The 23,243-nt window shown below is 44.8% G+C and overlaps 2 protein-coding genes across 2 annotated transcripts in view; one reads left to right on the top strand and one right to left on the bottom strand.

The window, feature by feature from the left end:
• The first annotated feature begins 78 nt into the window (after positions 1–78).
• On the top strand, positions 79–10,434 carry LOC119453284 (26S proteasome non-ATPase regulatory subunit 10-like). Its single transcript, XM_037715312.2, is given in 7 exon segments — positions 79–212; positions 398–496; positions 3,554–3,583; positions 3,585–3,701; positions 5,214–5,389; positions 7,300–7,381; positions 10,329–10,434. Coding segments are annotated over 7 exon segments (693 nt in total). The 5' UTR covers positions 79–110; the 3' UTR covers positions 10,416–10,434.
• A 2,534-nt stretch (positions 10,435–12,968) lies between these two features.
• The window catches only part of LOC119453283 (uncharacterized), a 105,478-nt gene continuing 95,203 nt past the window's right edge, over positions 12,969–23,243 (bottom strand). Inside the window, 8 exon segments of the mRNA XM_037715311.2 lie at positions 12,969–14,540; positions 17,238–17,342; positions 17,739–17,862; positions 19,770–19,856; positions 20,117–20,224; positions 21,550–21,682; positions 22,112–22,235; positions 22,725–22,872. Coding sequence (XP_037571239.1) covers positions 14,482–14,540; positions 17,238–17,342; positions 17,739–17,862; positions 19,770–19,856; positions 20,117–20,224; positions 21,550–21,682; positions 22,112–22,235; positions 22,725–22,872 — 888 coding nt within the window. The 3' untranslated portion in view covers positions 12,969–14,481.

Here is a 23,243-nt window from a genome sequence, read left to right as displayed (position 1 = left end):
TATATATTTGCGTGATTTGGAAATATTTAAAAGAATTATAATTTTTAACAGACGTCGTGCAGAATGACCAGCAGGTTGAGCCGTTCCACCTTTTCTGCCCGTTATCAAACATGTCGGACAGCTGGATCTGTAACTTGGCGTACGACGGGAAATTTGAAGCTCTGAAGCAGCAGCTATGCGCCGATCGCACGATACTCACCAAGAAAGACCTCGTAAGCTCGCTCTCGGCGTGTTCTTACCGGATAAGTGACTTTAAGGAAATGACAGAGTCATTACAGCTTTCGGAAAAAGGACCATCATTCGTTCACGAATGACGGAGCGTATAACCTTACCGGCGTTTCGCTTGCAAGCGTCGTTGCCGTCGCTGTCACGAAAATTCACGCTTCTCACCTCGCAGGCGGGACGCATACCCTTGCACTGGGCCGTCTCGGGCAAGCACAACGACATCGTCAACTTTCTTCTGCAGCAAGGGTCCCCGGTTGACTGCGTCGATGAGGTGTGTAGTGCGCGGACGCATCTTATAACGAGAATTCGCGAGCCAAAGCATGTCTCACCGGTGCATTAATTGTTAACATCTAGCTCGCTAGATTAATGTAGAGTGTATTCTTGTTTAGATATAACCCAGGCGACTCTATTGTGCGCGGTCCTGACAGAACAGGACATTGATGCCTCCGAGTTCGAAAGCTGGTACACTGTTGTGTTGTTTTCGTCCAACACAATATGTATATCGTTTTTCTCGGCAACCATTGCATCAAATTCGATTAGCTTTGTTGAACTTAAAAGAAACAGGTTAAAATCTAGTGACTGTTGGTAGCGAATGTTTCATTTTTTATATTTTTTTTATTTTAATATTTTTATAACAATTGTTGAAAATCGCAAATCTTCAGAAAACTAAACTACTAAGTGTCTAACTACTCAATGAAAAATGACACTATAACAATCTGTAAATTAGCAATTCTGTAAATTGCATTTACTAGCGGACAAACTTCGTGTATTACACATGCCTCTCACATTTCCACTAATATGCGAGTAGGACTTTTCCAAGACCCTTGTAAACTATGTAACAAATAACATAAGGTATAAATTGATAAACTAATTTGTCCACTTTTGATGCTGTAACGGACGCAGTTTACAGAACTGCACTATCTCTCAGTGCAGAATTGCAAACTTTTGTGCTTCTATTTTTTTCCATCTTACCAATTCTTGAAAAGTCCTCTTAAGAAATTCAAGCCCTAAATTAAAATTCTGCTGCCAACAGTGACTAGAAGTCAACTTTCTCTCTCAAATGCAACAAATTTCATTGAAATCGGCCTAGTGGTTATCTCAGAAAAGTGTTTCGGCATTTTTCATGTATTTAAATAGGCGGCGTCAGAGTTGGGCCCGAGCTAAAGCTTCCTCTTAAAGGGGCCCTGAACCATCGCTCGGGCTTGCTGAAATAACGCAGTCCGCAGATAGCGTACGTTGCTGTAAACATCTCGGCGAAGTTTTGCTGTCGTACGCAGTGCATGGAGCTCGCAACCAGAGTGCGAAGTCACCTTTCTCTCAAACGCATCGTAGGCACCAAAATCGGGAGTCAGTGGCAGTCTACGTTAACATCCAAAATGAAGTTTGAACTTCGCGCCACGGTCACATTTCGAAGGCGGAGCGCTCTGGTCCACGCCCGACTCCGCCGTAGCCTTTGCAGTGCAAGGCATTGAAGAAGGAGCTGGAGCACAGCAGAGGCCGTGTTTGATTGCCAATAACTCCGCTTGTGCTGAACGCATTGAAGTACTTTTTGTGGCGAAGTATTTCCGAAATAGCCCATTTTCACTTCAAATGCTTTTCTTCCACTTCGATAAAATGTGGTTCGGGGCCCCTTTGAGGGCATCAGAGGCAATGTATACGAAACTTCTTACTTGGCCTCGCTGATTGACAGGCCAATCTTCACGTCATACACTTTTCTCCGCTTTGACACTCTTAATGTTAACGCATTAAAGAAAAAAAGCACGCAGACCTAACGCAATGTTGACATCTAGATGACATGACGCTTGTTTGCAGCAGTTGCGCATGACACGCGCACAGCCTCGTCGCCTGTAGCTTTCGGCTGTATGTGTCATGAGAAAGGCAATCTATGATGCTTGTCGAGGGACTAATGTTTATGAGAGGTGTATACACGCAGGAAAGTATGACACATACATTAAGGCTTCTATGGCCCGTGTTTCACAGTGGCACATAGTTGAAATCTGCGCAGGGACCCGTTGTCCTTTATGTCGACCTGTGTAGCTGCTCTAAATTGTTGATTGCGCGCTTTCTGCACGGGAAAATTCTGTTATTTCGTGTCCGTTACTGCTGCTAGTCATTCATTCATTTTTATGAGGGGGGAGGGGAGGGCTTTTGTGGGGGAAGTTTGTTTGCTTAAGAGGAAAGCTTTAGCTCGGGCCCAACTCTGATGCGATGTATTCAAATGCATGTAAAATGCAGAAACACTCATCTGAGATAACCACTGGGCCAATTTTTCATTAAATTTGCTGCATTTGAGAGAGAAAGTTAAATTCAAGTGGACTGTTGGAAGTGGAATTTCGATTTAGGGGCCTGAATTCGTTAATTGCAATTTTCAAAACTTGGTAAGTTGGAAAAAAAAATAGAAGCACAAGATTTACAAATTTGTACCTCTACAACAAGAACAGATATCGCAGTTCTGCAAACTGCAACCGTTATAGCATCCAAAGCGGACAAATTTGATATGTTAATTAATCTCTTACATCAATTTGTTACATTGTTTACAAGGGTTTTGCAAAAGTTCTACTCACATATTAGTGGCTTATTTGAGAGTTGTGTATTATGTCCATTTTAGATGTACTATTAGGTACAATTTACACAATTGTAATATCGCTTTTCATTGCCGAATTACAGAGTTACAAGCTTGATAGTTTTTCTTTCCAAAATTTGCGATTATTGCCAATGTTTATTAAAAAATTGACAACCTAAATTGAAAATTCACAACTAACAGTCACTAGATTTTAACTTTTTCTTTTAAGTTCAACAAATCTCAGTGAATTTGATGCAGTGGTTGCCAAGAAAAACGATTTCTCCTTTCCCATGTATTTAGATAGGAGTGCCCAAGCTAAAGCTTCCTCTTAAGGAGTTGAGCTGCGGAGTTAGGTTACCATGTTATGAGATGGGTTGTAAGGTGCGTTTGGAATCTTTAGGTTAATAGCTTTTTTTTTTTTTCGCAATAACAGGGTCCTTGGAAGTTTTTTTTTTTGCATTGAATGAAAGTTGTTAATTACAGTCTTCGCAGTCTCCAATAACTGTGTGGGACAGACACCACCAAAAGTTTAATGAGACAACTCTTTCATATCGACCATGACATAGTAGCTTGGATTCTTGAGTAGTTCTTGAGCTTTGTGGTTTGTATCTGCGTGTATGCATTTGTGTGCGTGCATACACTCCACATGGCGCAAGTGTTTTAAGTTCTGGGCAGCGGGAGCCAAGTATTTGGCCGATCTGTTAATTGCATGACTGTTTGGCCTTATTACCGAGCTTTTTCTTTTTTTAATTATTTTTCACGCAGGCCAATTGGACGCCGCTCATGATCGCATCAGTCTGTCGGTCACGTCGAGATAGTGTCTGCTCTGCTCAGCAGGAATGCTAAAGTGGACATCGCAAACCAGATGGGCCAGACGGCGTTGCATTACGCTGCGTCCAAAGATCACCTCGAGGTAAGTCTGCTGCTTTAACTTCTGGTCTATCTTTTATAGCTAGTACTTCTCGCTGGTTGTCGTGGTTGGCAGCATAGAGTTTCCACACAATATTACCTACTAGAGGAATACTGGCGCTGCGATGCTGCTGTGTGCATGGGAATGCTGGGGTATGGCGGCTTCGGATTGGCATCGTTCTAGGAAAGCTAGGACACCTTGTAGGCGCACCTGGCTAGCACAATTACGTGGTGTTCTAATCCACGCCCCAGTGGCGCCTTCTGGATAAACAGATGCAGGTCTCGAAGGTTATGCTTTTGCTGTTTGCATGCAGCGGAAGCCGATTGCGAGAGCTGGAAACAGTCACAGATGTCGGGTTTTGGACACCACCTATTCTGTCTTCCAAAATCTTTAATTTTCGATTAAAACAGCATGTTAAAAAGCACTTTTAACGTTAATATTACACAATGAACACGTTATATTAAATCATAAGGACTTGTGTTTGTACGTACAATTATATGAAACGTAGGAAGTATTGGCAGGCTGCCAAAGTTGGAGGACAGACGACAAAGTTCGCGCTCGCTTTGCACCAATTCCTTGTCTGTGCTTGCTTTGCTTCACTTGATTATGCACTGCAGGTGAGTAAACTTTGTTGAAAAATGTAATACGGGTGAATGAAAACCTTTTATGTATATTGTATTTTAAGAATGCATTATCTGTGCAGCCATATCCACGTTTCAGACCAAGCCTTGCTGAACACCAGCCAGCACAAGCCTTGCGCACCCATGTACAGTCATTCCCATGATGGCACAGTGTCCGTTAGGAAACTCCCATAGACGGTGGCGCCAGATTTCCCCCTAGGTAATATTGGGAGAAACTCTATGGTTGGCAGACAGCGATCCAACATAATAAAGGGTGAGAAGGAAGAGAGAGGGAGGCACGTAATAGGTTGGCACATGCGATGATGTCATACACACAGGCGCAGGAGGGCAAGCGCTGGGACATATCCTCTTTGCACGAGAAACATGGAAGGGTAACTGGGAAGCTATCGCTGACTTTCACAATCATCTTTGATGGCTCCTGCTGAGATCTTTTTCGTTTCAGTTGTGACACAGGTGCTGTGGAAAAGAACAAGAACGATATTTCGCAGCTGAGGTACACGGCCTGAAGTTAATTGTTTAACTCTAATGTCGAAACAACCAAGTTTACGGTGTGCAGCTAAATTTCAGGCTGCATGCATAATATTCCACAAAAAAAAAAGCAGTTTATCTTTCTTTCCTCATTGTTGCCAAGGGTGGTTGAAGCAACTTCCTTTGCAAGAAAGCTGTGCCGCCAGAGCCAGTTACGTGAGGGAACAACTTTCCGAGATGGCAAGACGACGGGACGCGAGATATACTAACAGGGCAGATACACTGGCCACATCTGTCTTGTCCGCACAGTTCTTGTCCCGTCGTCTGCTCTGTCGTATTGAACGAAAACTAACTAGCCCAGTTTGGAACTTTCCGAGGCACGCTTGTCAACGTTGCTGTCGCACAGGTTGCCAGACTGCTGTTGGAGCACCATGCCAACATCAATGCCCAAGACTCGTATGGTAGCACCCCGCTGCACCGGGCTGCGTCCCTGGGAAGAAATGCCATCGTGCGGCTCTTTCTCGACGGCTACCGGAACCAGCTCGACATCAACTGCACTGACGAGGCCGGCAACTCGCCCCTGTGAGTCTGCACTGCTGCAGTGTGCTATATGGTACTCCTTGATGCAGTGACACACACCTCCCTCCAGTGGTTGAATCATTTATTGACTGACTTTGAATGGCTGACTGATTTTAAAGTTTGAAAGCTATACAGTGGCTATGAGGTAGGCCATAATGGAGAGCTCTCTCCGTCTTCATTTTTAAGGGATAGCTCTTTGTCTGCTTCGTGCACTTTAATTGGTTGGAAAGGCAGCGCTCTCACACAATAAATTGGATAGGGCAAAAACTTGAGAGGGTAACAACAGTAAGTAAGCGAACAGTGGAAGAGCAATGAAGGAAGCATGTGGTGGTGCGATATCCAATTTCACTGCATGGTAACTGTTATCTAATTATCGCTCACTGCAAGATGTGCATGCTATATGAAATATCTTCAATGCTGTCACCAATTTACCTAACCAGTCTTGTCTAATCAGATTGCGTGCATAGTGTTTGCTGTGAATCAAGGGGTAGCATGGAGACTGACAGCAGGGTCATGTAAGAAAGCTACCACTGACTTTGAAGGTCATCTGTGATGACTTCTGCTGCAAGTTTTTACCACCTTTGGGTTTTGACACGCACACCTAAAGCTTGATGCAAGAGCATTTTTGTATTCAGTTCGCATTGAAATGTGTCTGCCACGGCTCGGAATCAATTATGTGGCTTCATGCTCAGCAGTACAAAGCCATGACCACTGAGCCTGTAGCATGGTAAGCGAGTAACTGTCTTTGGCGCCACGCTAACAGTGAACAAGAAGCACGGAATTGTTTGTATCATACTTCTGTGCACACTGTCCCGTGATAGCTGTCTTGGGCACAACAGGTCAAATGAACGATGATGTAATGAAAATTCAACAAGGTGCATGCATAACTTAGCCTTAGACATTCATTAAAATATTCTGGCAGATGGGTTCTGCCAGAATATTTTTGACAGGAGATCACTGCTGTGCATAGGTTAAATTAAATGGGAACTAGCTAGGGCTAACTAGAGTGCATTCTTTCATTTCTGCTTTCACCACGCCATGCAACGTCGATGGGATTTCATACATGGCCAATTATTTTTGAACGCGCAATTTTTTGGCCGTCTTCTGGGCACCGTCACGTACCCCTTAGAGGCTGCGTATGAGGACGTCAAATTTCGAACGCTGAAACTCTTTGCCGTCTGATTTTCTGAACAGGTCCGAAACGGCAATAATGGAAGTCACTACTGCCGCCATTTTGATTATCTCGCAGCATCGAAACAGAGCTCTCGCACGCAGATCCGCTAGCAGCTGTAGTCGCTGCAGCAGTGCTAGGTCTAGCTGCTGCAACGTTCGCTGCCGCGTTTTTCATTGAAAGGATTCGCCTTTGTCATCCTCGCCGATAGCTTCGAAGTGCAGGCAAGGGTCAGGTATTGCATAATACCGGTTCCCAAAAGTCAGCTTCCCCGCAATACAGCGGTGTTGTGTGGTCAAGGGTGGCCACTGTCACGAGACACAGTGTGCATTACTTAATTTACATGTACACACCTGCTGTCTTCTGTCACAGTACAAACATCGATATGCCTAATATGTGTACTGGCAGGCCTTCAGAACTATTGGTGCCTTCGCCACCATTGGCAACTGGATACGTAGTGATGCAAAATTAGTGTCTTGGAAGCTATTACTTGTAATAGGTGTTTAACATTACACTCACCCATCGACATTTCATATCTCCATGATAGTGGTTTGAACAGACATGGGTTTGAAGCGAGCAGGTGCGACATCATAGTTACAGTGGTTAATGGTCATAATGATGACGCTTCCTTTGTTTGAATATTATCAGTTCATTTGATTTGAGGGCTGCTCAACTGAACATTGACGGTGGCCACAGAATAGCAAGACTTGATCAAGCCAAACACCGCATCGCTGCTTTTCAGGCACTTGGCATGCGAAGAGGAGCGAGTTGACGTTGCCAAGATGCTGATTCAAGCTGGCTGCAGGACTGACATTATGAACAAGGTTGGTGGAACGTCGGCTAGGTCAAGCGTGCGCTTTCTTATGGCACTGCCCAGAAGAAAGTTGGGCATCGTCGAAGACAAACAGCGTGAAACATACAAAGGACAATAGACTCTGACAGTGTGGGCATTGACTCGCAAGTAAATGTTTCATTACACTGACGAGACATGCACACGCATACAAAGGCACAAGGCGCTTGTAAATATATACAAGGCACATCAGCAAATCACACCACTCGATAATTGTATGCACGCTTTGTTCATATTGCCCGAGTCTATTGTCCTTCGTCCGTTTTGCGCTGTTGATTTTGCCGATGTTAACCTACCGACTCACCCAGCTTGCTGTTTATAAGAAAATCTGACGCCATTGTCTGTTGGAGTATTTTTCTTTTCTTTTTTTTTTAGCAAGTACTCGGACACAATGGGAATGCTAGTATGTCAAAGGTTTGGCTCGTCTTGAACTTGGCTTGGTGTAAACCTTGTCATGGTTGTGCAAATGCAGCTTTATCAGAATTAACCCCACAAAGTCTAATGTATATTACTTTTGGTACGGCAAGTTTGATACCTCAGAATTCAGATTTAAAGATGATAATGTTACCTAAAAGGCTGTAGTAGCCTTGCTGACACCCTGGAGCGAGATTTAAGATGTGGATAGTTAAGGAAACCAACTACTAAATAATTTTTTTACTCAGAAACATTCTAACAGTTTTTTTTTTTCTATTGTACGAATGTACTCTCCATATGATAAATAACGGTGAACAGGTTCATTTAATTTTCCTTGGTGTGTGATTGGCGTTGTGGAGCTAAATCTTCATCACAAGTCTTGGTTCAACCAAAAGACATCTTTCTGCTGCCACTTACAAATCAAACATATCAGACTTCAAATAACCGTATGCTGGGTAATCAAGGCGTGACAACTACAGCGAAAGAAATACACCGTTAAAAAAGAACACTTCCGTCTTGTCTTCTTTTCGCCTGGTGTAAGAGGTGTGTTCAAAAAGAAACAGAACTTTTGCTATAACACCTTTACTGCTTATGGTACAACATTTTAAGTGCTGTTCCCTTCAAAGTAGTCCCCTCTACTGGCAATGCACTCTTCCCATCTTTTCTTCCATTTTTGGAAAGCCTCCTGGAACGCACTTTCTGGAATGGCACGCAGGTTTCTTCTCGCATTGTCCTGGATCTCCTCTACGGTTTGGAAACAACGTCCTTTCAAGGTGGTTTTCAGCTTGGGGAATAGAAAAAAGTGTGCTGGGGCTAGATCCGGAGAATATGGTGGGCGGGGCCCACAACAGGAGTGTGGTGTTTCACTAACTAGCTGTGGACAAGGAGCAACGCATGAGCCATGGCATTGTCATGATGGAACATCCAAGCCCGATTGTCCCATAATTCAGGCCTCTTACTGCGCACAGAATCTCTAAAACGTGCTAGGATTCCTTGGTAAACTTCTTTGTTTACCGTCTGACCATGTGGCACAAATTCCTGATGGACAATGCCTTTGCAGTCAAAAATCACAACCAACATCACCTTCATTTTTTACCAACTCATGCATGCTTTTTTTTGGAAGAGGAGAACCTTTGGCCACCCACTGCGATGACTGCACTTTCGTTTCAACATCATAGCCATAAACCCATGTCTCATCGCCTGTTATGATGTTCTTAAGAAAGTTTTCATCGTCATTGGCAGCAGCGAGCAGTTCCTGGCTGATTTCAACCCGAGTCTGCGTCTGTTCGTCAGTCGACAAACGCGGCACGAATTTTGCACTGACACGACGCATCCCAAGTTTGTCACTCAAAATTTCACGACGTGATCCTACGCTGATACCCACTTCGTCAGCGACTTCTCGAACAGTCAAACGACGATTTCCACGAATCACAGCTCGAACTCTTTCGACGTGGTCGTCATCTGTGGATGTGGAAGGTCGTCCAGGCTTGGGATCGTCACCGGCCGACATTCTTCCTTCTTCAAAACGCTTGAACCAATCATAGCAGTGCGTGCGACTCGTACAGTCCTACCCGTATGCTTGGCTAAGCAACTGAAATGTCTCTGTGAAAGTTTTCCCAAGTTTGTAGCAGAACTTCACACACACACGCTGTTCTTCCAATTCCTTCATTGTCACTTTGGCACCAATCCGAAGAACAGCTTCTTCATGTGCTCACTTCAGCGGCTGTAGCTCGCCAACTAACGGTCAGAGCGAAACGCGGCAAATGGCAGTTTGTGGTCTAAACCTGCTGCCACATGTGCTCAGTAGCCGCAGTGCGCTCCCTCTGCCGGTTGGCGTGGTATTTCAAAATTTCGGTTTCTTTTTGAACACACTTTGTATATCTTGCACTGTAGCTGCAAACATAATAGACATGGCACACTCAACAGCGCGAGCTGCATTTAGGGTTCAGCTGTGAGCACTCACGACAAGGCAGCTGCGTCGTGTCTAGTACCAAGATGGATGACTCTCAAGCAAAACGTGCACAATAAACGAGTTTCTTTAATCTAAAGCATCCAGTACTTTTAGCTAATGTGGTCTCTCGAAAATTAACAATGAATCAATAGCTAACACACCGTGCTTTTTTATCTAGTATGACACTCCCGTTTCCTTAATTTTGGCAGCCACAATGGAATTTAATGTTTTCTCTTCATTGCAAGAAGTTTCTCTCATATTGGTTCAAAGGTTGCCTAATGAAAACAGTTATACTTGTTTCGTGTAGTTTCAAATAGGAAAGTTATAGCTGGCCTTGAGGTAAACTTTAGTTTTTTTTTAACTTCGTCACATGCGGAAAAATTATCTGTAGATACAACGCAGAGCTTGGTAAAGCAGTTGCTTGAAAGACAAGAAAGCAGCCGACTGAATATGGTATCGCTAAAAACTGCCATGCTGACAACTTGTGCTAGAATGTATGAACACTGTGCAGGTAAATTGGCAACCTGCAAAAATGTTTGTTTGTTCTCTTGTATAGGAAGAAAAGACAGCCTTCCAGATGGCGCCATCGTCTCTGTCGAGGACGCTGCAGTCTCTGCGTGTGGGCTCGGCCGGGGATTTCTAATAAAAGCTCTTTTTTTTTTTTTACTTTTATCTCTCATCTCCATTATCTTGCGGTCCGTCGTTGAAACCCACCTATCATAATGGGAGAGTTGAGCTGTATCAGCAAGTTATCCTTGTACAATACCAAAAAGAGCCACCCTTACAACGAGAGGAAACTTAGGCAAGCCAGATGCAAAAACGAGATTGATGGCGACGTTGCCTCGAAGTCCCCGTAGCAGCTCTTCATGAAGTCCTGGATTTCGATGATGTCTGCTCAAGCCTAGTTCATTTTTTATCGGTAAAGATGGACTACATTGCATTCTAAATGGGAGCTTAGAGGACCTTTACTGTGCCGTGACAGCCAATGTGCAAGAAAATGTGTTTATATCAGTGACTTTACACAGACGTATCAGCTCCAGAGCTTCGGCAACTTGGTAGCACAAATTTAATTAAAATACGCTTTCTTTTGAAAGACTGCTTTGTCAGTACAAAATAATTTAGTCTGTTTCTCTTTAGTGTCTCTGATAAAAGTCACATTTGCTGTTCCGTGTAGTATGTTGGACGCTCCAAATGTTGTTATTGCACTTTGTGTACACATTTTGCCTACAAATGCTTGTGTCGCTCTTTCAACTGCTGTTTACTAGGAATCAGAATTCGCATTTCTTTGACTGTTGCAAAGGCATAGGAAAAGGCGTGCCATGTTTCTCGTTGCCTTAAAGCTAATGTGTACGCACGACAACCAGGCATAGAATGTGGCAGTGGCTTACTTGAAGGGCTCTGTTGAGAAGCAGACTCGTATCACAGCAACCTACCACATACTCTTCCAGAAGAGGCAGCGGGCAATCGCGATGAGCGCATCGGCGGCAAATATTACAGCCCAAATTAAGAGGAAGCTTTAGCTCAGGCCCAACTATGATGCCGTCTATTCAAATACATATACAACGCAACAATGCTATCCCCGACATAACCCCTGGACCGATTTTAATGAAATTTGGTGCATTTGAGAGAGAAAGGTAAATTCTAGTGACTGTAGGAAGCGGAATTCTTATTTAGGACTTCAAAAGTTTTGCCGAGAATTGGGTACCCAATGAAGCACCAATATACCATGGATATCCGGAAAAGATCCGAACGTCCAAGTCTGGCACAGGACGTTAATGGATATCCGATCGCTGTCCTGATAAGGCTCGAACATCGAAGTTCAATACAGACGGTTCTGTGGACAAACAAGGGATGTCGCAACCCAGTGCCACTGATGTCCTATGGACATCCACTGACAGAAATACACCATGCTTAGAAATTGGCTACAGAGTGGTTGCACGTCACACACACCAGGCATTCTGATCAGTTTTCTTTTTTTCTTATACACATTTCAGTTTATGCTGAGGGTGCATGCACAAGCCAATGACCTCCAATTATCTATTTCGTTGCTGTTCCTATCTCCTCCTTCGCCTTGCCTTGACACTGCGATAGAGAAAGTAGGAGATGTACATTCTACACAACGAATGCCCATGTAAACTCGCAATGAAGATTCACAAGTGAGGTCTCGCAGGGAGCCACAACTGGCCCTAAGGCCCATCCGTAGAGGGGCCTTCAGTAATATTTTATTAAATGCAGGTACATTCGGTGAAAAGATTCAGGACGTTAAACTGTCTGGTCAATTAGCCAACCTCAAGCCGAGCGCAAGGCTGCACTAAAAGTAAACATTTCTATTCGCCGTTAGAGAAAGGCAGGGAGTTCAACCAGATGCGAGTTTCCGGTTTGATACCCTGCAGTGACGTGGGTGAAATAACGTGTATATATACTCCGTTTCCTACTGCTGGGGTTTTGTCCTGTATGCACGTGGCCCTGTGAAAACTGGCTTTTCGCAATTCTTTCCTTCTGTGGGGAAGCACTGCATGGAAGCATGAAGCTGCGATAAAATCGGCTGTTCAGTCTGAAATAGTTGTTTCCACCAGCTGCGTAAAGACCTAGAATTTCACCTGTAGGTCTGTTCCTGCTGTAAAATTGTCCAACTGTACAGAATTTCCGGTTCAATAATACAGCTGGAATTGGAGATTTTTCCACCCGGGAATTAGTACATTCTGTATTGATCAATGAAGGACTAACATGAGGAGGGAGGGGGGCTTTTGACGATGCTGGCCTGGAAATTTTGTGCAAGCTTCCCATTATGGGCCATGGTCAATGAGGGAAACGGAGAGAAGGAGTGCCATTAGAATTTCGCCGATCTGAAATTGTGAAGTTTGGCCAAAGTGTGGTCGGTGCCACCAAGAGATGCTTCAAGCTTTACGACATTCAAAATGACTTCTCACACTTCTGGTGGCTATTATGGTTATAACAGCTATCTCTGTTGCAACAGCTATCACTGTTCCGACCGCTATCACCATTGCAACAGCTTTTACTGTTGCAAATGTGGCCTGTCTGGAGTGGCTTCAGGCTTGCAATAACTTCAAAGTTTCCACCGTCATCTCGGATGTTCACACTCTTCACTGCAGGCCTCATTTTCCCTGCGGCGAATGCTCTTGCAACAACTTGCCGTCCGACACTGGAATAAGGCACAACACCACTCGGGGAAAAGTGCAGACACGTTCATCTTTTATTGTATTTCACGAGAAACAAGACTTGTTTAGTATTGCACATCTACAAAAGACCACATAAAACCTGAGGCAGCCGCCGAGGCTTATTTCTTTTATTCTTCAACTTTTCTGAAGGAGACCTGAGTAGAGACGGCGCGCGTCAGGTGCGGCGACGGCGCACCTCGCACGGCTGCCTGGACGGAAAGCGCCATCTAGCAGCGGTGGTGTTGTTGGTGGCGATGACGACGGCTAGCAACTACTGTGCACATTTGATACAAAAAAAAATATGTTAAGGCTCACTACTATGCTACTAACTTATATGGACGGCAAAACAACACATCCAAACTCTGGGGCACACCCTCCCGCACGTCGGCAAACGACAGGAGAAGCGGCGCGCCCCCGTCTTGGCTAAGCAGACCTTCGCAAAAAAACACACTCGCTCTATCCAACAGCCCAGCGCGTCAGCGTTTCCTTTTTTTTTTTTTTCTTTGCTGGTGATGACGATGTTGCGTTCTCGACAGTATGTACACAAACTGTGTCCTTCCATTCCCCGTCACTGGCTCTGTTAACAAGGAACATCTGTAAAAATATATTTATAATATATAAAACTCTCTCTATAACTTTTTTTTTCTTCTTTCTACCTATGCTTTGTGTCGGTGTGTGTGTAGACATAGAATATGTTTAGCCGGCTAACACTTTGTAGCTCACCTGAATGCCGAGGTTAAAAACGAAAACGACGCTTCATGGCTACAGAGGGTAGATGCCTTGCCGGCAGTGTGTTTTCGACCACGTATAAGATTTGTGTTTTCTCTTCAGCTGGGGCTCCCCTAAAACGGAAAATAAAAATGTACTAAAAAAAAAGGAGCAGCCTGGCTTCGTAATGCCTGGTTTGTACAAGAAAGGCACTTTGTTAATTGCGCTAGTAAGTGTCCCTCTAACGCATTTCCTACACTGCCTGGTTAGTCTCTAACGTAGCTGCGAGAGGGTTTGGCAAGTATTTGCCCAATTTTCAATAAAATCTTTTAATAAAAAGAGCGTTGTTGCTGAGAGCAGCACACAACTGGCTGCCGACCAGTCGCAGTGCCGCTGGACCGAAGTGCATTCGTGAGTCGCCCACGCAAGCCAACAGCGGGTGCACGTTTGAAACACACAGAACAAAATTGTGCAAAGGACGAAAAAGAAGAACACTTGGGCTAGAACGAAGTAAAAAACAAAGAAAAATCAACGTCCTATAACAAAAACTAAGCGAATTCTGCTTTGTGCTGAAGTCGCTCAATTCCTATCGATAAGTTCATGATGTGGATTCGTGCAGATGTCATGACCTACGGCGACATCAAACGGGGAGAGGGACTACAGAACATCATCTGGATTGGGCATGGCTGTGGACAGCTGTCTAAGTGCTGTCAGTCAGGCTGTGTACAGTCACGTTTTTCTCTGACCAGCAGAGATTGGGGAGCGTTAGAGAAGGAGAGGGCACAATGACCAACAGCTGCCGCTGAAATTTGTCTCGGCACTTCAGCTGCTGTGGGTGCTGGTCGTCGCTTCGGGACGACCGAAACTCTTGTGGGAGTCACCTGAAAGCGAGCAAAAAAACGACATAGTGAAGAACCTGTACACTGGCCGCACGTTTGTACACATAGGCGGGCACTAATATCTGTCCCTGCTGAGTGAGTTGGTAAGGTTTATAAACTTGGAATAAAAAGCACCACAAGACAAGGGCATCATGGAAGGAAAATGACGACATGAGTTTGAATACAGTAGAACCCTCTAATACATTTTCCACGGGACTGCTGAGAGAAAAACTTAGCACCAGGGAAACGTATTACGCGAACATGCTGCTAAAGATCATGATAACGGGCAGTTAAGTAAGTTAATATTAAAACCAAAAAAGACCCTATGCATGGCAGCAGGCTAATTCAGACTTGACAGGGGCCATCTAAAGGTCGTGAAAATCGACAGTCAACTATCAAACTTGGCAAAAAAAGGTGTGTCGTATTCTCGTATTACCGCTTTCGGGGTTACGTTCACTTTCGCAAGATTTTGTGTGACTATTGATAAACGCATCCGCATCTACGAGCAGCAGCCTTTTTGGCACAGCGCCGAAGATGTCCTATCACAGTGCCAAGATCACTGTCGCTTGTCAGCACATCCGCATAGTAGTGTCCTCGAAAGTGATTGCCCGAGAATATGGCCCTAGTTGGTCAACCCATTGCTGCCTGCCTGCAACCTGGTCAGTTTGTATTGCGAACAATGTCATGCAGTCGCTACAGATAGACGAAAGCTCAGTCAATGCATGCACCAAATCTTCCCTCCCCTGGCAGCATAACCGAAGTGAGTTGCGATAGCCGAATGACCGCAGGTTTCTTGCAACAGTCATTGTTCGGCGCTTCACTCAAGTAATCACCGCCCTCGCCGGGGCTGACGTCGAATCGAGGGTGGATCTGGTGCCACTTGAAACTGCTTGAAGAAGTCGCTCGGGAATGTGTTGCTATTTAACACGCAAATGAAGAAACGCTAGAGGCGCGGAGCTCGAACAGCAAAAGTAGCCGATGCAACCTTTTGAACACTTAGCGGCTTGACTTGGCTTGACCTGCAGTTTGGATGCGTTTGGCGACTACAGGATCGACTAGGCGTCTCTTAGTTTCGGTTTCGAGGAGGATTCAGAGACATGGCCAACGACCATGCCGATGATGTATTAAAACCAGAAGAGCGCTATTTTTGCTAGTTTCTGTGTCCAAATTTCCAAGTGGTTGTGCAGGCGAAGTCCGAATATCGAGCAGTGCGCTGTAAGGTGTCCGAAATTTCTAAAATTTCTGCCAAGACGACACCCGTCTAGACCATGGAGTCTCAAAACATACGTTGGTAGCGGTCGGAAGTGCGCGAACATAGGGTGTTTAGCGTGGTTGACAATCTTCTTTTGTGATTTTTTATGTTATAGATGGCACACTTGATATTTTCTTATATTATATCACAAAATCGCAATGCTATTACGCGGAGACATTGCGGGAATGACAGCGTATCAAAGGGGATTCTAATACATAGGTTTCTATGAGCATTTTGCTAGGACCAGACTTTAGCAACATTATACGCTGGAAAACATACAAACGGGGAATGTGGTTCTACTGTAGTAAGAGGTAGAAAACACGGACATGAGAGGAATGTAAAAGGAGAACACAATAGCCAACTTTAGATAAACTGAAAAGTTCCAAAGTGGCAAAAGAAAAAGCAGACAGAAAATGTTTTTCGTAGATGTAATCGTTTTTGCCAGCACCGAAGCTGACGGTAGCACTGCTCTATTTGTGACATCACACTCGTACAACTGTGATGTCACAGATGCGCATACATGCTCACAACCAGGCATGAACGAACACGTGTACAAGTGGCTTGAAAGAGTCCACTGTACATATGCTTATCTGCTCTGAAAAACAATGACACCATGATGGTGGCCTTACCATCCCAATACCATGACTTTCAGTAAGGTGGCAACGAAATAAAATCTTCCTGCACTTCTTGGCTACTAAATGTATTCACCTGATTCGGACATGCACTTTTTTTCAAAAATATGGGTCCAAGAATTGCTCGCACCTTACAATGCGAAACCAAAACTGCCTTGACGACATTAGAAACAGCCTAATGTTGTCGAGTATGTTAGCGATGACAGCACACGGCTTTCATTAAAATAAAAGCATATTCACTAGCTAAGCTAGCAGCAATAGACCCCCCATCATGTTTTTAGCACTCCGGAGAAAAGCATGTGCTGGTGGACGAACTGGCAAAGGGGTTAGTCAATTAAGGCATGAGCCACAATTCCATTCGTGATGATTCCAGAGTTTCAAGAAATGCAAATTATCAAACCAAATGGATGGCACAAGACAACATCCTGTGGTTTGTCGACATTAACCACGAGCTGTCTGATGGAGGCAGTGATTGACATTCAGAGTGAACAAACTTTTCTTCTGTGAAAGAAACGTTTCGTTTTTCTCTGAAAGTGAAAGTCAGAAGCACGGCACTATTTTTCTTGTTAGAAAAAGTGGTTGTATGTTCGAGGTGGCTGCACATTATTTTTTAATCTCACAGAGTGGGGGGCTGTGTTAGAATCGTGTGTGCATGATACTTTTTTCTTAGTAATAGGCCTCATTATTACGGAATAATGACTCTGCCGTACTGAAACATTTCGTACGCAGTCCAATATTTCAATATGTTTTCTGTACATTTCTTGCAGAAATTAAACAAAATCTATACAGATTCCATAAATAATTGTATGTGCTTACCTTTGGCCATTGGAGCCTGGGCCTGCTTCCGGATCACTAGGGAGGAACGACGCTCCGGCACGGGCCGACACTGCTGGGACATGGACTGGGATGCCACTCCCTCATCTGCACACGTGAATACAGATTTAAAGAATCCCTTCTTTTTTTAAGAGTGTGGAAGTAGGTGGTATTCTACATATGGCATTTAACGAAGCAAAACACACAAGCTATCAGATATGGGGGTTAACTTAATTAAGTGCCCAGAGTTCTTTAATAACCTGAATCCCAAAACACGAGTGTATTTGCATTCTGCCACAACAGCCAAGTGGCCGACGAGGCCGGGAGTTGAACCCACGACCTAGTGCTAGCCATCGAGGCAGATGTAGGTAGTATGTGTGAAGACACAGTAAATGCGACATGTGTAGTAGGTACAGTAAATATGACTGATGCAGGAGTGATGCATGAAGATACAGTAAATACGCCGGGTGTAAGTGGTAGTATGTGTGAAAATACAGTACGCACCAGAAGGGGCGACCAGACCCTCGAGGCGTGCCTGCAGACGCTGTGCCTCGGCCTGGTGGGCACTGCGCTCTGCACGCAGGCTGCTGCTCAGCTGCTGGCACTGGCTGTTGAGCTGGTTTATCTTCTGCACGACAGATGAAGCGATAAAAGCGAGATCAGATGGGCAAGCTTCATTCTGCGACAGCATCTCGACTAGCTCTTTTCTCATTTTCTTTTTATACAGCAACAGCCAGGATCTACAACAATACATCGATAGCTGACCTCGATAACACAGCAACAGCTGGGCTCTGCAATGATAAGGATGTCTGACTTTGATAACAATACAGCAATAGCTGGGCTTTAAAATGATACTGCGAGAGCCGACATATAGTGATACATCAACAGCCAGGATCTACAATACATCGATAGCCGACCTCGATAACATAGCAACAGCTGGGCTCTACAATATATCTGACCTTGATAAAAATACAGCAATAGCTGGGCTTTACAGTGATAGTGACAGCTGAATTTGACAACAATAGAGTGATAGCTGGACTCTGCTGCAATACATTGATACAACATATCGATGTCAACAATGATACAATACATTAATAATACTGCAAATGCATTACACGTACACTATAACAAATAAACAAGGCATGGAGTAAACATAAAAAGAAAATGCAATTAAGTGCAAAAACAACACAAAGATTCAAGAGGAACTGCGATGAAACTTCTGCTTCCTGATGAAATGAATTTAAGTACTTTTGAGAAGAGTAACACAGATGCAACACTGATGCAACTGCATTTCATTCATGCAATTTGATTCCTTGTTTCAGCATGCACAACAACCAACTAGCCCAACCACCACTTTGCCAAGTTGTACCGTACTTACTCGCATAATGAATGTACTCATGTAATGAATACACCTCCAGTCTTTCAATCAAAAAGTGAGTTTTCTTCTTTTCCTCACATAATGATCGCACCCTGAACTTGCTGCCGCGAAGTAAGAGACACGGTACGATTCAGCATCCATAACGGCATCTGACGTGCCGGAACCGAGGCATTCTGCTGTGCTGTAGCTCTGGATCGGATACCCAGCGTGCCACTAAAGTAGGAAACATGGTACAATTAGGTGTCTTATACAGTGTTCGACACACTGGAACCGAAGCGTTTTGCAGTGCTGTAGTGCCGGATCGCATGCCTGTGCATTAGAGGCGTCCGATCTGGCGCTATGGCACGAGAAAATGCCTTGGATCCGGCTGCCGTTCCGGCACGTCGGACGCTGTATCAGCACGCTGAATCGTACCACGTGTTTCCTACTTTTAGAGGTGGCCGCAGAAAAAAAAAATCACCCTAAATTTAACCCTGCATAATGAATGCACTCCCAACTTTGCATAAATTTTTTGAGAAAAAAAGTGCCATCATTATGCGAGTAAATACGGTATTTCATCTTTCTCAATATTACTATTTATACATACTGCACCTCTATGGAAAGGGCTATTACAGGAGTGGGCAATCTATCGTAGAAAGACAAAAAGACATACAGGGAGCTTAGCACCGACACAGCAAGAGGTGCAGTCACCGTCGAAAGTATATGGGTTACTCCGCACTTTTACCACATGTCATTCAGCTGTGTGGTGCGGTTCCCGTGGCAATTCCAGCACTCCAAACCTCTGAAGAGTAGAGTTATTTCCATAGCCCAGGGCACTGGAACTTATGGCATACCACAGGGACTCTCTTAAACAGGCTTTAGTCATCATACAACGATAGGACGCAACACATCAAGGAAAAATTACAGGTGAAAGGAAATTCCTTTCACCTGTAATTTTTCCTTGATGTGTTGCGTCCTATCGTTGTATGAAGAATGTACCAACTAGCCCAACAACAAGTTTTATTAAGGCTTTAGTCAGCCTGAAGGTTGTAAGCAACATAGCCCCCCACACTTCTGACAAACGCAGTACATTCAAGAAAATGCAGGTATAGGCAAGGATCACATACTGTGACTGCGTTTGAAAAAGAAAGTAAGCCAAAGATAAAAGTCAGACTAACCGTCTTGGCAAGCTGCAGGGAGTGCAGTATCTGCGCATTCTCCTCACGCTGCTGCACAAGTTGGCTGTCACGCAGCTGCAGCAACTTCTGCATGAAAAAAAAAAAAAACACAGGGAGCAACAGTTGAGTTACACAGAAAGACTACTAGTAGTGTTCAGCAATGCAACTCTTTTGTGTATCTTGGTTTCTGTACAATTTCTTTCATCTTCAAATTCACAACAATAATGTATAAGCAGCAACGAATGCCCATTTACCAAAAGGTCAACTGCACGAGACAAAAATGTACAAAGAGCACGTGGGACACGGGAAGCCAATGCAATCCACCACAGGCAGTCATGCAATGTTACCTCGAGGGCCTCAGGCGAGTTGTCCGAAGGGACGGCCTGCTCACGCTGAAGGATCTGAAGGCCCAAGTGTGATGCCAGCTGCTTGTTTCTGGCCAGTAGGTCCAGCACCTGTGAGGAGGAAAGCGTACCTAGGGATCACGAACCGACTTCTTCCGGCGGCAAGTTGTCTTTGCTTCCACTTTCATTGCCCTTTATTAACGCGACAGCGTTAGGGGCCCCATGTCGCAGAAACTCCGGTGTCGGCGGCCTTGTCCGTTAGATAAAATTATATTTTGGCATATGTATATGCCGCGCCTTGATATATGACATGTGGTATATCCGGGTTATACTGCCACACCATTCTTTCACTAAAGTTGCTCATACCTTGTCTTACATTCCTGACAAAGTTATTCCTCGGAATTTTGATAATGACAGCCCACAAACAAATGTCATGAAACAAAACATCAACAGCACGTACCTTTTATGTTAAATCTTCTCAGATTGCAATATTAAATGTGCGAAAGAATCACAGAAACATGAAAACTATGTAATTTTTTCTGGCGCGGCTGTGCACTGCCTCCGGGATCGGCCCCCCACAAGAGGTCGCGTTTCCACCAGAAAGCTCGCCTTCGTGCATGGCGTTCGCCGCCAGTGTTTCCCTGTACACATTACGGTTACATAAGCTGCAGTTGCCGGGAAGTGTGAGAAGCAGTCGGGGATCTTTGAATGCTATCGCGTTCCACTCTTAAAGGCGAAGCTTAAGCGTCCTCCAATTTTAATTCTCCATTTCAATTGAGAAACACGGTTAATTACTGCCATGCTCTTGGTTGACTGAAGTCAAGTGTTGCCCTGATTCTATTGGACATTATCTTGGTGAATATTTTATACAATACTGAAAGCAAGTTAATGGGTCTATAATTCTTCAATTCTTTTACATCTCCCTTCTTATGGATTAGTATAATGTTGGCGTTCTTCCAGCTCTCTGGTACACTTGAAGGCGTGAGGCACTGCGTATAAAGGGCCGCGAGCTTTTCAAGCATGATATCTCCTCCACCTTTGATTAAATCGACTGCTATTCCATCTTCATCTACCACTTTTCCCCGGGACACATCTTGCAAGGCTTTTCTAACTTCATCGCTAGTTAGAGTAGCATCTCTGGAGTGCTGCCTCTCAAACATTCACAGTCCGCCCCCTCCTGCTGACGAACCTTCGAGAACCTCGGTCATAAACACAACAAGAGCGCCACACTACTCTTCGTCAGTCAACGACTTCCCTTTCTCCAAGAAAGTCGCCTTGAATGTGCACGTGCGGTTAACAAATACCAATGCAACAGTACTTATCCTGCCTGTTCCTTATTGTGTTCATCTTGTACCGTAGCGTAAATCGGCTACTAGTCCCACCAACGTGCCCACCATCTATCTGTCCTTTTAAAGAAAAAAAGGCCAGGCCCTCACCTGGTAGTTGGCCTCCTGCAACTGCTGTCCAGCTCGCTGCAGCCGCTCCTCGAGCGATGCCTTCTCGAGGCACTTGAGCGAATACTTCTCCGACAGGGACAGGATCTCCTGCTTGATGTGCTCCCGCTCCTCCCTGCGGCCGCAGAGAGAGAGTTGACGGGTACAGGCCGAGTTCGACTTCTACATGCACAGTCCACTTATAAAGGTTACGCCCATTCAGTATTTGGCTACCAATTACAGTTGAACAGACCCTCTTTTCTCACTTATCAATTGCGCTTGTCTGCACTGTACATTAAGTATCCTTTGATAATAGTAGACGGCACTGCATATCTCGATTTCTATGCATCCAAGTTACTGACAGCTTGTCACATTCTTGTTATGCAATTTTAGGAGGCTCTCAAGCATGCGCAGCCCCGTCTTTTCTTGCACGAAATTTGTAAACATTACATTTTGTGAGAAATTTTCGCATACTCAATATTTGATTTGATATTCAGCTTCTCTTTTTTCTTGCTTTGATTCAATATCCGATTCGAAAAAGGCAACAAAGGCTCAAGCAACGCACTGGTGCTCCCTCTGGAGGCATTCGGTGTCCCGGCCGTGGCGCATCTGCTGCGCGTAGTCCTCCTTGAAGTTGGAGATCTCCCTGTGTAGCTCCTCTTGATGAGCTCTCTGCATTGCGTTGAGAGCTGCAACACAAAACAAGGCGCGCACAAGTCTCAGCAGCACGTCTTCCAAGCAATAACGCTACCACTAAACAGGCTAGGAAATGATTAAAAAAAAAAAGGGGGCAATGGCATGAAACCAAAAAGATTTATATGCTCAAACACTGGCCAATAAAAGCAGTGGGAAAATGTGAATCCTTCCCAAGCCACTATCGTGTCCTTATGGTGCATTCGAATGGTCCGTTTCCAAGCATTCCAGAAAGCACTCGAGGCGCACTTCACATTTGGCTGCGCGAAACGGACAGCTCGTGAAACATTCGCCCAGTTCATTCAGACCACCGCGCTCCAAACCGGAGCGCTCAGGTCTCATTATCACCTTCACGGAAACATTTAGAGGGTGGACGAGGGCTATGACGGGACACAAATGATGAGCTCTCGTTGAGCTTCTGTTCGCGCTAGTATCATTTCACTTCCTCCTGGCCAATTCAGCTGAACCGCTATGCAGAGACTCACCGGCCAGAGTTGCCTTGGTCTCCTCGGCCAGCGCACGGTCTCGCTCGGCACGCAGCCGTTCGATCTCGGCCTGGTGCCGCTCCTGGAGCTGGGCCACGAGGCGTCCGTGCGAGGCCTCCAATGCCGCCAAGCCCTTCTCACAAAGGCGCTGCACGAGAGGAAGACAATGCGACGATGAAAGAGAGAGAGAGAGAGTGAAAATGCTTTGTTTAACACAGGCCAGTAATTGATCAAGGCCCTCAGTGCAAAGGTACGCTGGCTGCTTGCATTGTTGTTAATTTGACGTAGATCAGCCAGGTACTGCTTATACTCAGTAAGTTATGGCCCTAAATTAGCCACTCAGCAGACGGGGGCGACAATGATCACATCATGTGGTGCTTCGTGCCACGAGAGCCAAATCAAGACACGTGATGATGAGAGACACGAAGAAAACACTTTGTTTAACATAGGCAGTAACCAAGCACCACAACGATCATGTGGTGCTTGGTGCCATGAGAGCCAAATGTGGCCAAAGGGTGC

Source organism: Dermacentor silvarum, chromosome 5 (assembly GCF_013339745.2).
Source record: "Dermacentor silvarum isolate Dsil-2018 chromosome 5, BIME_Dsil_1.4, whole genome shotgun sequence".
Classification (NCBI taxonomy): domain Eukaryota; kingdom Metazoa; phylum Arthropoda; class Arachnida; order Ixodida; family Ixodidae; genus Dermacentor; species Dermacentor silvarum.
The sequence above is the reverse complement of the archived record's forward strand: the minus strand, read 5'-3'. Positions and strand labels throughout refer to the sequence as shown.